The 14,282-nt window shown below is 40.3% G+C and overlaps 1 protein-coding gene across 2 annotated transcripts; it reads right to left on the reverse strand.

The window, feature by feature from the left end:
- Positions 1 to 1,182: 1,182 nt before the first annotated feature.
- Positions 1,183 to 13,718, reverse strand: LOC106096974 (interferon-induced protein with tetratricopeptide repeats 1). Of its 2 annotated transcripts, none has more exons than XM_019356961.2 (11): positions 13,325 to 13,718; positions 13,079 to 13,232; positions 10,748 to 10,924; positions 9,543 to 9,732; positions 9,278 to 9,469; positions 8,870 to 9,097; positions 4,272 to 4,413; positions 4,076 to 4,199; positions 3,850 to 3,994; positions 2,578 to 2,625; positions 1,183 to 2,166 (listed from the first exon to the last, which is right to left on the reverse strand). In XM_019356961.2, exons 2-11 carry the CDS (start codon positions 13,081 to 13,083, stop codon positions 1,954 to 1,956), a joined length of 1,464 nt encoding a protein of 487 aa, XP_019212506.1. In that variant the 5' UTR covers positions 13,084 to 13,232; positions 13,325 to 13,718; the 3' UTR covers positions 1,183 to 1,953. The 2 variants fall into 2 exon arrangements, with proteins under 2 accessions (XP_019212506.1, XP_019212505.1); XM_019356960.2 differs by having other exon boundaries at positions 4,076 to 4,202; positions 13,325 to 13,717.
- Between the last annotated feature and the right edge of the window lie 564 nt (positions 13,719 to 14,282).

Below are 14,282 nucleotides of genomic sequence, written 5' to 3' on the forward strand. Positions count from 1 at the left end.
CCGTGAGTCGCTTGGTACCGGGCCGCGAGAGTTGAGGCTCAGGTGTGAAATGTATGGTTTTCAGGGTTTTTATCGGTTTTCAGCGTTATTTTGTTATCGTTTTTATCGTTAACGCGGTTTTCCTGGGTCTTTTCACGTGTGTTATGAATAAACCTTCTTTTTTCGGTACCGGTACTAGTTTTATTTTGTTGTATTTATCCGCGACACCTTAAAGGCCGGTCCGTGAAAATATTGTCGGGCATAAACCGGTCCGTGGCGCAAAAAAGGTTGGGGACCGCTGCTCTAAAGAATGTAGCTTCATAGGCAGTGTAGTCCGTGCTGCAGGGAGAATGGACTACCGTACCCGTTATGTGTCTGTGAGCGAGGGAGGGAGAGAAAGGAAGTCCGAGCTGTCACGGAGCAAAAACGGGAGCTGGAAGCATGTAAATATAATAATAACCACTACAGCCAAGAAGAGTGCCTGACGAGCCCAGCTGTAAGTAAGCTATTAAGACTCAACTGTACACTGTGTTCGTGTTTTCCTCCGGAAAAAATAAGTTCCGTTGGAGCAGCCTTTTAACGCCTCTCTCTGTCTCCCGCAAGCAAAGTTGACCCAGACAACAAAGTAAAGCTAGTTTTCGGCTACCAGCCCAACACGGAACCCGAAGTATTAGCCAGAGGTCCCTTTACTACGGTTCGGAGCCGCGGACCTTCAGTAACAGTAATAAATCACAGCAATAGTACATTCACGTAGTTGTAAACAGCATGATAATATATTAAGTAATCCAAAGTATTCAGAATACGTTACTCTCATTGAGTAACGTAACGGAATACGTTACAGAATACATTTTGGGGCATGTATTCAGTATTCTGTAGTGGAATACATTTTAAAAGTAACCTTCCCAGCACTGCTAACCTCTGACTGAAAGTGAGGAAGTCATGCTGACAGAGGAAGGTAGGAACAGTTGGGAACACTTTTTCTCTGGATAAAAACCAGGCACGGATAAAAATTTGGCAGTCAGCACTTTGAATGGAAATCTGTGCCAACTACAAATTTATCCAGATGATACATGGACACAGCAACAGGGTCAAAGTGGTTCAGCTCAAACTGAAGAGCAGAAAAACAACAAAGTCTGAAGTAGAAATGTTGGAGAAGTTCAACCCGCCCCTAACAGCACACTCAATGAGCACCAGCTGATCATGTTTTAGCTATCATGAACTTTATTTTCAATTATTTAAATCTAACATCAGTTATAAGGTTCATACAGACAACTCACTGTCTGTTATACTGACATGTTTTTAATTTGTAGCTCAAAATCACAGCAGAATCCAGAACTTTACAGCTCCACACATCATCCAAAACCCCCCAGAAATTTGTTCTGTGATCATATAAACATATCAAAGTTGCACCATGGGAAAATACAGATTACTGCATTTTTTAATCAGTAGGAGGAAAACTGTGAGACAGAGGATGGAAGTACACATGTTACTGTTTAACATGCATAAACACTGTGACACTAAGTATTTGTACATCATTACTTCCAACGTCTTGCATTTAATGAAGTGAGAAATCAATTGAAATGAGTGTTGAAACACTTGATCCAAGTACTTTATTATGTCAAATAAACTCAAAATGTCTCTACTTCTTTCTCACTTTAAGGGAAAATATCTTAAAACTAGAGCAACTGAGCAAGAATGTTATTGAAGGATTTTCTTATATTAAACCAAGACAAAGCAATTACATTACATGAATTAAAGCATATATACAACAACCTTTATTTAAGCACTGATCACATGAAACTGCAAAAGAAGATGAACTAACTAAGAAACTAAGAGATAAAATACATATTGTAAAAGATTAATTGCATCCTGCTCTCTCTGAGTGTATCACTCTCCAAACAAGATAACAAATTATTTTTGGCTTGATATACGATTTTAAGAATTAGTTATAGCCAGTTTTTGCATTGATCCTGATTAATCAGAGGATGATCCCTGCAGCTCCAGGCGCAGCTCACACAGAGCAGACAGGTACTCTGCATTGTCCTTGTCATAGTTCAGAGCTTCTTCATAAAACAAAGCAGCTTCCATGTTGTTGCCCTCAGCTCTGGCCACCTGACCCAGCAGAGCGAGAGCCTCACCATCACCTGGATTCCTTGACCGACGTCTCTCAGCGATCTGCTTCAGTCTCTGCAGGAAAAATAAAGGAACAACGAAATATTAATTTCTGTTCCAAAGAAGTAGATTCTGTTCATCTGGACGTAACATTTTCAGTGGGAGAAAACATTACAGCCTTTATGCTTTAATAAAAAAAACCAAAATGATGTTTTACAATTTTACAAGATTTTTACAGGTGCACCATCCAAAGTGGGACTGATGCCACATCTCCTCACATGACCTAGTGAAAGACAGTACCACTGGCAGTCACCAGTAGTTTTCAAGTTGAAGTTGAAAACAGTCCTCAGGAGCACAAGTAGGTGGTATTGAACAAAACATTTAAATCAAGGGAGCTTTGATATGAGGTTTTGCTCACACCGCATGAGTTAGTAACAACACTGAGTTTGTATAACATGTAACCTTTGTTATGTCTCTAGTGCTCACCTTAGCACACTGTCTCCACTCATATTTTTTCAGTGGTATCAGCAGCCCCTGCAGAGAGAAAACAGCAGAAAACTATCATTAAGATAAATCCATCCAAACCAAGGTCATGTGGTAGATGTGAGCGGTGAAATGTTTCACATTACTGCCCCGACACCTCCACCCTCCAAACAAGGCCTGTTAGTTTTTCTTCTTTCATTGTTCTTCTTGGGTTGAAACTAGAGATGGCACGATACCTCTTGTTTTAAGTCTGATACCGATATCATAAATTTGAAAATCTGCTGAAACCGATATGAATCCGATATTGTCTATTTTATAATCAAGAAAGTTGTTTTTTTAATATTTGCTGCGAACTTTGCACAAGTTCCTACTCAAGTTTTAAAAGACAAAACACTAAAGCTATTCTATTATACTTGGATGCAAAAAAACACTGCACCCAAAATACTTCAGTTCAGCAATACTGATCTTTTTACTTAAACTTTTAGCAGAACTTTAAAGTAATATTGAAAAGTAATTTAAAATGCAATTTTATGCAGATTTCAACAACTCTTTGGTTCTGAAAAAAAAGTGCAATATCAGCACAAAATAATGTTTATATTCAACAACTTAAAAAGAAAAAGAGGTTGTAGAATGGACCCTTTTATACTTAAAGCTGAACATAAATACACATCCATCCTTCATGACACCCATCTTTTATCAAGATGGATGTCAGTGTAACCTGTTTCTATCACATTTAACCTGAGATTGACTTTTGTGTAATTTCTATACAAAACTTAACACGTATGAAAAAAAGTTTGTTCATTATTTTGGGGGGTTTTGTTTTTTTTTCGAACCACAGAACTGTTTAGCCTGCAACACAGTTCTTTTCAAACTAAAACTTGAGTCTATTCATTGACCGTGTGTGTGACCGCCGACAGGTCTTGTACACAACAGCCGCTCTATCACATGACACATACTGCTCCAACATGATAAGGGGACCACCTGGGTTACACCATGTCGCAAGTTTTGTGATATTTGATGGATTGGGTTACATTTTTAATTTCTACCCAATATCCGATCCAGTAATTTAGGTCAGGATCACACTGATACCAATACTGTATTTTAGATCCGTCCATCCCTAGTTGAACCGTGAAACATTAAGAGGCAGCTGCATGTCTAACACTGGACATCAGCTGCCTCACCTTGGTGTAATTTGCCCTCTGATGAATCAGCTACCTGTCACCTTCATTTTTTCGTCAGTGAGGACCAATCAGAGTCTGGCACCTAGAAACTTACCTTGGTATAGTGAGCGATGGCTTGAGCCTCATTTTTTGTGTGATAAAGATGAAAGTCACCGTAGTGCTGATGGATAATCAGACAATCTCTTTTCTCCTTCAACTCTGGTAACTTCTCCAAGCAGTGCTTGAAAGTCTCCTCAGCCCTGAGAAACAACGAGATGATGAGGAATTTACAGCCAGAGGAAAGAAAGAAGGAAACCCTGCAGCTTTGTTTAGACGGGTACCTGCTCATATCCCCTTCCTCTGCATACAGCAGTGCCAGTTCAGCCCACACCCGGAGCAAGGATGGCTTCATCTTCACAGCATCTTCAAGGTGACTGATACAAATACGCCTCCACTTACGCACCTCTTCTGTGGAGCATTAAAGGGTGATTTGAGTGGTGTTTATTAAAGGATAACATGCAGTATATTTCTGTGTACCTCTGTTGCTGAAGGGCCCGCGGCACTGCTCAGCAATTTTCTTCTTCTTGTAGCACAGAGCCAGCTGGCGGGTGAAGGAAGGTAATTGATCGCCCCTTCTCAGGCCTCGCTTAATCACATCAATAGCCTCATCCAGTCGATTCTGAAACACATTTAAAAACACTAATCAAATATAAATATATGTAGAGAGAGAGGCTAAGCCCACGCTTGAAGCCACTGAGGTGTCTGTTGGCGGGGTGACTGGTATGAATGAACTTATTAAACTTGCTACAGTTCAATAACTCCAGCCGTACCTATCTTGTTTTTTAGAATTTTTATTCCAAAGCCATTTAACATAACAGCGTAGCGATCACAAACTGTTTGCTTTCTTCCGAACAACAACACCTGGCATTAATTACGTGTGTCTACCTTGAACACATTCACCATACCAAAAAACCCCACATGCCTGAGGTATTCACTGAGCACGTGGTCAGTTGGGGCCATCTTCACAATGTTTTCATAGTCCCCGGCCTCCTCCCTTCCGCTTAGTGTTTAGCCTCAGGGTGCTGGACTTGGGGTGAAACTCTCCATGCATGGTCAGGAGCTTCCTTGTCTTGATGTTAGTGGCTTCTATCTCCTCCTTTGGCCAGCTTATTATGCCAGCAGGGTACCTGATCACAGGCAGGCTGTAGATGTTGATAGGCCAGACCTTGTTCTTACCGTTCAGCTGACTCCTCAGGACTTGCCTGACCCTCTGCAGGTACTCGGTGGTTGCAGCTTTCCTAGTGGTCTCTTCATGGTTCCCATTCGCCTGCGGGATCCCCAGGTACTTGTAACTGTCCTCTATGTCTGCAATGTTGCCTTCTGGTAGTTCAATCCCCTCAGTTCTGACTACCTTCCCTCGTGTTATCATCCGACTACACTTCTCCAGTCCGAACGACATTCCAATGTCATTGCTGTATATCCCGGTGGTGTGTATCAGTGAATCGATGTCTCGTTCACTCTTGGCATACAGCTTGATGTCATCCATGTACAGGAGGTGGCTGACAACCGCTCCGTTTCGTAGTCGGTATCAGTAGCCAGTCTTGTTAATGATCTCACTGAGGGGGTTCAGGCCTATGCAGAACAGCAGTGGGGACAGAGCATCTCCTTGGTAGATCCCACACTTGATGGTGACTTGTGCTATGGGCTTGAGGTTGGCCTCTAGTGTTGTACGCCACATCCCCATTGAGTTCCTGATGAAAGCTCTAAGGGTCCTGTTGATCTTGTATAGTTCCAGGCATTCCAGGATCCAGGTGTGGGGCATTGAGTCATAGACCTTCTTGTATTTCTGCCTTCTATGTTTCTGCCTTATTTTTTAAGAAGATGATATCATAAATATGTTGAATTTATTTTATTATTATTTAAAGACAATACCATTTTGAAAATGTGCTTAAAGTTCTTAAAATAGCACTTTATTTTTACGTCTGCCCATTTTCGACCAGGGGTATTATTTTTGCTTCTCTGTTTTGAACTGAAATGTAGTTTAAATGCTTTTCCCCCCATAAATTAAAAGAGTTTGAGTTTACAATATTCATGCCCATGTCCATTATTTGATTCTGTCGCTCACTAAAACGCTATAAATTAAAAAAATACTTTTGCAACTTGGGGCAAATTTTCTTATAATAATAATAATAATAAACTTTATAAAGCAAACTTAAAAACCAGGGGTATACCAAGATGCTTAACAAGTAAACATAGAGAATAAAAGAGAGGTAAATAGAAATAGGACCAAAGCAAGTATAGGTATGCAAACAGATCGCTGTCACTGATACACAGCAGCGGTTTTTGATACGGGCGACACGGGCGGTTGCCCGGGGCGGCATATGGGGGGCGGCATCACGGGCATCGGCAAAAAAACAAAAAAAAAAATTGCTCGTACTCATGCTGCGCCGACATCATGCGCATTTTGGGAATGTCGTAGGCACCGATCGGTTTTCCATCGCCCATTTGCTGGGAGTAAGGGCGCCCTCCGTTTGCGAGGTGCGCCTGCTGCTTGCGGCACAGGGAGGAGAGGGCGGGGCGGCGGGGGATTCACTGGCTGGCTGAAGCAGCATTTACTAACCAACTCGCAAAATAAAACAAAATAAAAACAAAACAACAAACACGAAAACACCAGACATTATGATACAGACTTATAATTTGCACCGATGTTTTTTTGAAATTCTGTACGCGAAAAGTGAGCGCGAGAGCCCTCGGTGCGCCTGCTCGCTGCTGAAGTCAAAGTAAACTTTATTGTCATCTCCGCTACATACAGTCCAGTATATAGAGAGACGAGACGACGAGGCTCCAGTTACAGCAGTGCAAGTAAACAAACAATAAATATAAGAAGAGTAAGAAAATAAATATACACTTTAGGACTCGGGGTAAAGGGAGCAATAACAATTTAAAATTTATAATTTACAGTTTGATGATTTAAAGTCTCACACACAACCTGTCGAAAGGGGAGGGAGACCTGCTGCTTCCAAATAGAGCACATTTCATTCATAATGATGTAAATCCAAGCCCATTATGTATTCTTGATTTGAATCCTGGGTTGTGCGAAATCCCAGAAATACACCCTAGACAAAGTAAATCTGTGAACTAAGGTGTAGGTCTGTTAGGTTATGATTCTCGGGTTGGGGGATGGGTGTTCATACTGGAGTGCAAAATTAAAACCAAGATGGACAAGAAAAGTTCAAAGCCATCAGGTGCTCAGTTTAGAAAAAAGAGAAAAGAAGAGGAGGAGAAACGAGCCAAAGATCCAGGTAAGCAGATGTGTGATTGGATAATGGCAGGTCATCCTGAAACAATCAGAGTCAGAATACTTTATTAATCCCTAAGGAAATTATGTGGGTTACAGTTGCTCCAAGAAGAAATGGTAAAAATAGTAACAGTAACAGACTAAACTCCAAACAATACATTATGTTACAGATTTTAATATTAATTAGTCATTGTCAATTGTTGATTTGTCCTGTTCTCATTGTATGACGAATTATGATGGCTGTCCGGTAGCCGTTTGCATACTATGCATACTCTCTCTCTCTCTTCATATGTGTGTGTGTGTGTGTGTGTGTGTGTGTTTCTCTGGTGAAATTCAGTATGGTTCCGACAACAGTTTTATGTTAATATACAATCCCTAATATGTTTTGTGTGTGTGTGTGTGTGTGTGTGTGTGTGTGTGTGTGCGTGTGCGTTGTCGGGGGGGCAGAGGGAGTGTTCGCCCAGGGCACCAAACAGGCTAGGACCGCCACTGCTGATACATAGGAGAAGCAGCAGAAACATATAAAACAAAGAACTAAAATAAGCACAAAAGTACATAATGTAAAATCACAAGTGAAATGTTAACTAGAAGGAAAAGCAAGATTGAATAAGATGTTTTCTTGTGTGATTAAATGCGATTAATCACGATTAATTCATTACAAAGCCTCGAATTAATTATATTAATTTTCTTAATCGAGTCCCACCTCTAATAACAACATAAATTTGCTTTCCACTCAAAATAACTCAACACACAGACATTAATGTTTAAACCGTTGGAAACAAAAGTGAGTATACCCGTAAGTGAAAATATCTAAATTGTGCCCAAAGTCTCATTATTTTGAGTGGGTACGATTAATTTCCGGCACTGTCTTAAGGATGGCTTGCTTCACCTGCGTGGGGAGCTCCTTTCACTGCATGTTGTCTGTTCACAGTAAAATCTTACAAATGCAAGCAGCACACCTCAAAGAACCAGGTGTGAAAGTCAACAAACTGAAAGCAGTGTCAAGGAGTGAGATTTAGAGACAAGGTAACTAGGTCCAATGTGCAGTGAAAATCAGGCTGACCAGCACAGAAATCTAAATGTTAACGTAATATGATTGCTGGAAAGTAAAGTTTTGTCATAGGTCTTTCTGTCTGATTGTACTGTGTATTACAACAAACAAAGACTATACAAGACCACTCACGTATCCCACTCAACAACCGAGAGCCAATAGGAGCAGCAGATTCCAGTACTAGAAAATTAACTCATGGATTCAAACTTCTCTTTTCATTTTCCATTTTTGCTGTTCTTGAAGCAAAGGCAGGTATTCCTGCACACAGTGTTTACAGAACAAATCTGAAATGTACTCAACATGTCTCCTGCTGCTGTGGTAACAGCTTGTTTTGTTGTTCTACCAGAGAGAGCAGCTACAATGAAAGCTTGTTTATTTACTACTGTCACAGTACTGGGTCATGTGCCTTCAGTTACTCTGTTTTTTATATGTAAAAACAGAAGCTAATGGCACAAAGGATGTTTCCAGATAGATTTCCAGACTACAATCTTGGACTTCAATTATCTGGTACCTTTACCCTCAGGTCAGGCAGAGTTGGAGTCTGTTGGCGTTCTCGTCTCCTCACTGTCACCAGGTTGTTAACATTGAATGAATTTCTAAGTATAACACTGCAGGTACCTTGATATACTGTAAATATTGTTACAATATTTTCTATGAAGAAAATGAAAAATTAAACCGAGGAGTCTCTACAGATGGATTTCTTCACTTTTGCTTTGATCTGCTGTTACTAAGCCAAAGACCCAGTAGGAAGAAATAGCATTTATAAGGCCAAGGCTGCAGACTTACCCGATTATGTAAGTAATTTCCGGAGTGCCGGATGACATGAGGGTTATCGGGATCATTTTCTAGTGCTTTCTTCACCAAACCATCAGCCTCTTCGTATTTCTTATAAGCCATCAGCTTCAAGGCCAGCATGCACTGCAGAACAGCGTTATTGGGGTTGATCTCCAATGCAAAGCGAAGCTGTTTGGTGGCCTGGGATTCCTCACCTTCCTGTTTATTTCCTAAAAACCACTGCAGATGAGAAACTGGTTAGTCTGCAGTTTATTTCCCTTGAATAAAAGAATTAGCCAGTGAAACTTCTAAGAATCATACTGACACTGAAGGAGCCTTAAGGTTTACTCTCATCATTTGGTGCTTTATAGGGAAATATCCATATAAGTTAATACTCTTCATTCTTAACATAAAACTGACCTGTTCTCTGTGAAAGAGGGCGATGGCGTAGCCGGCGTTCCACTCTGCGTCATGACGCTGTACCTCAAGTGCTTTACAAAAACAGTCTATGGCTTTGGAGAGAGAAGACCATGACACCTTAAAATAGGTCCAGGCTTGATCGCCATACACCTCTGGAAGGAGACTTCCTGATGAACCAGTGGGATACTTCACCTGCAGAGGGAGAAGGAAGCATCAGAGGTTCAACAGCAGTGATCATCATGTTTGATCTGATTGGTGTACATACCAGTATGTCCTCGACTCTCTGACAGTAGCTTTGTGACTGTGCAAAGTCTCCATCATGGTATTTCAGCCAGGCCATGTCTCCATACGTCACAATCAGCCGCTTCTCACTCTCATCACCATAACTCTCCCTGATGGTCTTCTCTGATTGGTTTAAAAGTGACAGCGCTTCCTCTTGTTGATCCTGAAGATACCTGAGGACCAACAGGTCATCAACAGCTGTTCCACATCTGGTGTTTACAACACCTGACAAGAAAATTACTTGAGAGTTCAACTAACACTTGTTGATGATTCATTAAGGTTTTTAACTGAGGTTCTTGACTCCAGCTGAGTCTGTCGGTGTACTGTTAGGTCAAATCCGATTGGTTATTGCAGTTCAGTTCAAATACTGAGCCTTGTGAAGGAGCGACCCACCAGAAAAACAAGAGTCCAAACAAGCTTCAGGAGGCAGATTATATCAAGATAGTACCAGCTTTGTAAAGAATCAGAAACTTTAGCCCAATACTCAAATAATTTTTCTCTTCCTATCACGTGTGTCTATTAAGGTTGAAATAATGAGGTAAACATAAAGCAAGCTGAAGTTTTTCTTCTAGCTGTAGCTTTGCTATGCTGGATGAATCTGGTGATTGTTTATTCATAATATTAACTGAGTGAGTTGAAAATGAGCAGCCTTATCTACTCCAGACAAAATGTTGTTACATAAAATAAAATTCATCTGTGTTAGCAGCAGGAACACTGCTGATAGGTAACATTAGCAGAAGAAACACAGCTCAGGGTTGGATCTGATCCTGAAAACAAAACTATCTCTCTATCATTCAAATATAAATCCTGCTGATACTGACCACAGTTTCCTTTGACAGTCAAATTTCTCTTTGGTCAGACGGACTTCAGTGAGAAAAACTGTCTTTCTTCTGGCTGATGTTAGATCTGCTCTTGTCTAGCAGAGTCCCAGAAATACAGGGAGTGCAGAATTATTAGGCAAGTTGTATTTTTGAGGAACAATTTTATTATTGAACAACAACCATGTGCTCAATGAACCCAAAAAACTCATTAATATCAAAGCTGAATGTTTGTGGAAGTAGTTTTTATACTTCCACAAATACTCATTTGCCTAATAATTCTGCACTCCCTGTAAAAGTGTTGAGATTTGAATGAGCAGAATAAATCCACTTTAGCTTTACTTTCATCAGACAGCTCCAGAAACTGTACCTGACATAAGCCAAGAGGCTGTAGGAGCAACTCCCTCCCTCACACTGACTCTGATGGAAATCTATGTCAATGTGTAGTCGAGTGCTCAGTTTTTCCAGGTCCACATCGATCTTCAGATCCCAGGTGAAGTGACACTGCAACTGCTGCAGCCTGCTGAGCAGAGCGCTGCTATCTTCACTGTAAGAGAGTCACAAAGACAAAGCTGTGAGGACCATCAGAGGGAGAGCATCAAACCTGGACTGGCTGAACTGAGGCTCACTCAGTGCTCTGACACACCTGAGGATCCTGTTTCTACGACCAGCACATGATCAAACAACCTCACTCAGAAACTCTCATGACAGTTCACCCACACTTCCCAGCTCCTCTCCTTGACAAAAAATCCAGTTTATGTGATCAATCAATGAAATCAGTGATGTGAAGTAGACCTGTGGTTTGAATCTCACACTGAGGAACCAGAAGAAACCTTAGATGTGGAGAGAGACACAAACACAGGGGGGACAGCTAAGTACTACTATAGTACTTGTGGAATATTTTTGATATTGTTCTGTTAAATATTTTTGGATATGAGACCACACAATTTGTTTTTGTTTAATTCATTCGATCACACGCCAGTGTTAAAATGTCTAGTTATTGATGTTAGATGCCTCAGTTGCCCGCGTTTTTCAGTTACCAGTGTTCATGATCTGGAATTAATATTGTTGAAGAGGTGAGCACTGAAGAAGGCAAGCACGAGCACGGATTCGAACATGCATGCAAAGTAGTTGTGAGCAATCAGGGCTAAATTATGTGGATTTTGATATCCAAGGAAGGGAGGTTTAGGCTGGATCAGTAGTAGAATGAATGAAGTGCATTCCAAGCTTTCCACTAAGTGTGCAGCACTCTGTGCACTCCTCATTGCAGTGCCATGCATTGCTCTCCAGGAACTGAGCTTGTTTGCTTGACACTGTTCAGTCACTGTACAGAGACTCTATGCATGATTGTGAAACAACAAATAAAAGGTCGACTGCACAAGAACTGAAGGGTGAGAGTCCTGCGGTTAAAGTGTTAGTGCAACCTGTGACAAGTAAGAAGGGACAAGTGACAGCTGGGACTGAAGGGACCAATGAGACCATGTAACACAAACAAAAAGTCACCTCATCCTCTCAGAAGTGTACCGTCCACTTCTTTAGTTGAGCAGAATAAAGGAAATTTGGCTAATTAGGCAGAGAAAAGACTCTAAATATGATTAAGGTTTCTTTTGCCCAATATGCAGAGACTTTGAAAATGTTCTAATTAACAACTTTGAGAGCCTCATGAAGTGAAAGGCATCTTCTGGCATCTGTGTAAAGCTATGAATACATTCTTGTGTGTCGTGTAACGTGGAGTAAAGAATAACTGAAATCCCCCTGACTGCTCCATCACAGCTGAGCTTGACACTCAGCCTTATGTGTTAACAATGTGTTGATGGTCAGAGTGGTAAACCAGAAGAGGTAAGTAGATCAAATTTAATATTAATAAAAGATAAAGATATAAGTCTGATCAATAGATTAGCAGAGACATGTAGTCTGAGTAGTGAGAATGTTTATTCTAATGTTTAGATTTTGTGTGTGAAGACATAAATGATCCATCATCAACCTTTTTATTCATGTCTGAGTTTGAAAAGATAACGATGGGCGTCTCTAACTCGTCATTATACTTTTGAACAATAATAGCAGCTTGATTCATGTGTGAATTTACTGATAGTTAACTATGATCAATACTGATCAGAACATTGTCTGTAGACAACACATATAATGTGAATGTCTCTGTGTGTGTGTGTGTGTGTGTGTGTGTGTGTGTGTGTGTGTGTGTGTGTGTGTGATAACAGACCATATTATTGTGGCTGTAAAAACAGTGATGTCATATACAGTATCCAGTTCAACTAATCAAACATTAACATTTTAAAAAATGAAACCAGAGAGCAGCTCATTATAAAAACACATTTTTGTTTTTCTCTTTTAAATATTTATTATAAATATTTATTACTCATTAATAATACAAAAGTATTTGTTATTTGATTTATCAATTAAATAACTGATAGAATATTTGATTACTAAAGTAATTGATAACTGCAGCACAAATAAGTATTTTCACATAAAGGTTTTATAATTATTTAATCTCCACTTTTTCCTCTTCCACTGATATCAGTCACCTGTTAGATGCACAGGTCCACGGACTCTGGACTGTTACTTTGTATCCCTCTGCGTGCACCTGAGCGCCAGGTAAACTAAACTACTGCTGGATTTAAACTCCACTCAGGTGGTTCAATTTGTGATAAATGATCGATTATTGATCAGAGGTTTGCAGACTGACCTCATGTTGGAGCAAACAGAGACCTCCTCCTCCTTAGAGACAGCAAACTGATGACTGAACACGAAGAGTGAGTGGACCGATCTGTGAAGCTGTCACCTTTGTCACACAAACCACACACACACCTATCTGTTGTCGTGGTGCCTTCAGGGCCCCGCTGAAAACAAGTAAAAGAGAGATTTTAATGGCCATAAATATAAAGTATGTTAGGAGACGGGAGGCACATATTGAGACAGGAGGAAAGCGTACCGACGAGAAGGCTGGTCTTTCTGTTTCACCTGACCTCAGGAGGGGTCTTTGAAGGCACCATGAAGGGACGTTAAGTTTCGCTTCTGCATCTCAGCTGAGAGCGTCTCCACAGATCACTGATCAGCCATTGATCTGTAAATGATAGATCTGAGTTCAGGGTTTCTCACTGATCGGTCGCGTAATTGCTTCTTCATCTTCATCGGTGTGTACACTGAGGAAGAGAGGGGCTCTTTCTTGTAACATGACGTGAGTCCACATTAGCTTCACAGCAACTTTCTGGTTTCTGAAAACCACCAGAAATAATACAGATATACTACTAACAGAGGTGGCAAAAGTACAGACATTCTTCTGAGATAGTAGAAATACTAGTGTAAAAAAAAAAATACTCAAGTAAAAGCTTAAGTACGGATTCAACTTCTTCACTGAAGTGAAAATAGTTTTAAGAAAGGTAAAAAAAAAAAAATGACCAGGAGTTTCAAAATTAAATATGACATAATTAATTGAAATTGAAATTAATTAATTAATTAGATGAATAGATAGACAGTTAAATGCTGATTAATTTCATTGAAAATATGCAATAAATTATTTATTTATTTCCAGGTTTAATTAATTACAATTAATTACTTGAAGAGTTAACTTGATATGTCTGTCTGCCGCCCTTGTTATAGTTTGCTTTATTCTTGTCTTTATTATTATGTCTTTTGTCATTATGTTATCTTATGTTCATGGTGCATTATGAGAACCCTCGGTGTCTAATGTATTTAAAATTAAGAGGTGGGCAACGGCGCCAGAGGTTAGGTTGAACACACATAACATCCTTTGGGCGCCGTGTACCGTGCCCACCCAGGGGTGGGGTTAATGCTGACTGAGCAGAAACAATTGCTGTGGCCTGGTTGACATTCTTTAGTGGAGTTTACGGACACCGACATGTCAGTGCGTGGTTAACCTTTGTTGTTTT

This window comes from Oreochromis niloticus, linkage group LG3, assembly GCF_001858045.2.
Source record: "Oreochromis niloticus isolate F11D_XX linkage group LG3, O_niloticus_UMD_NMBU, whole genome shotgun sequence".
Taxonomy (NCBI): Eukaryota; Metazoa; Chordata; class Actinopteri; order Cichliformes; family Cichlidae; genus Oreochromis; species Oreochromis niloticus.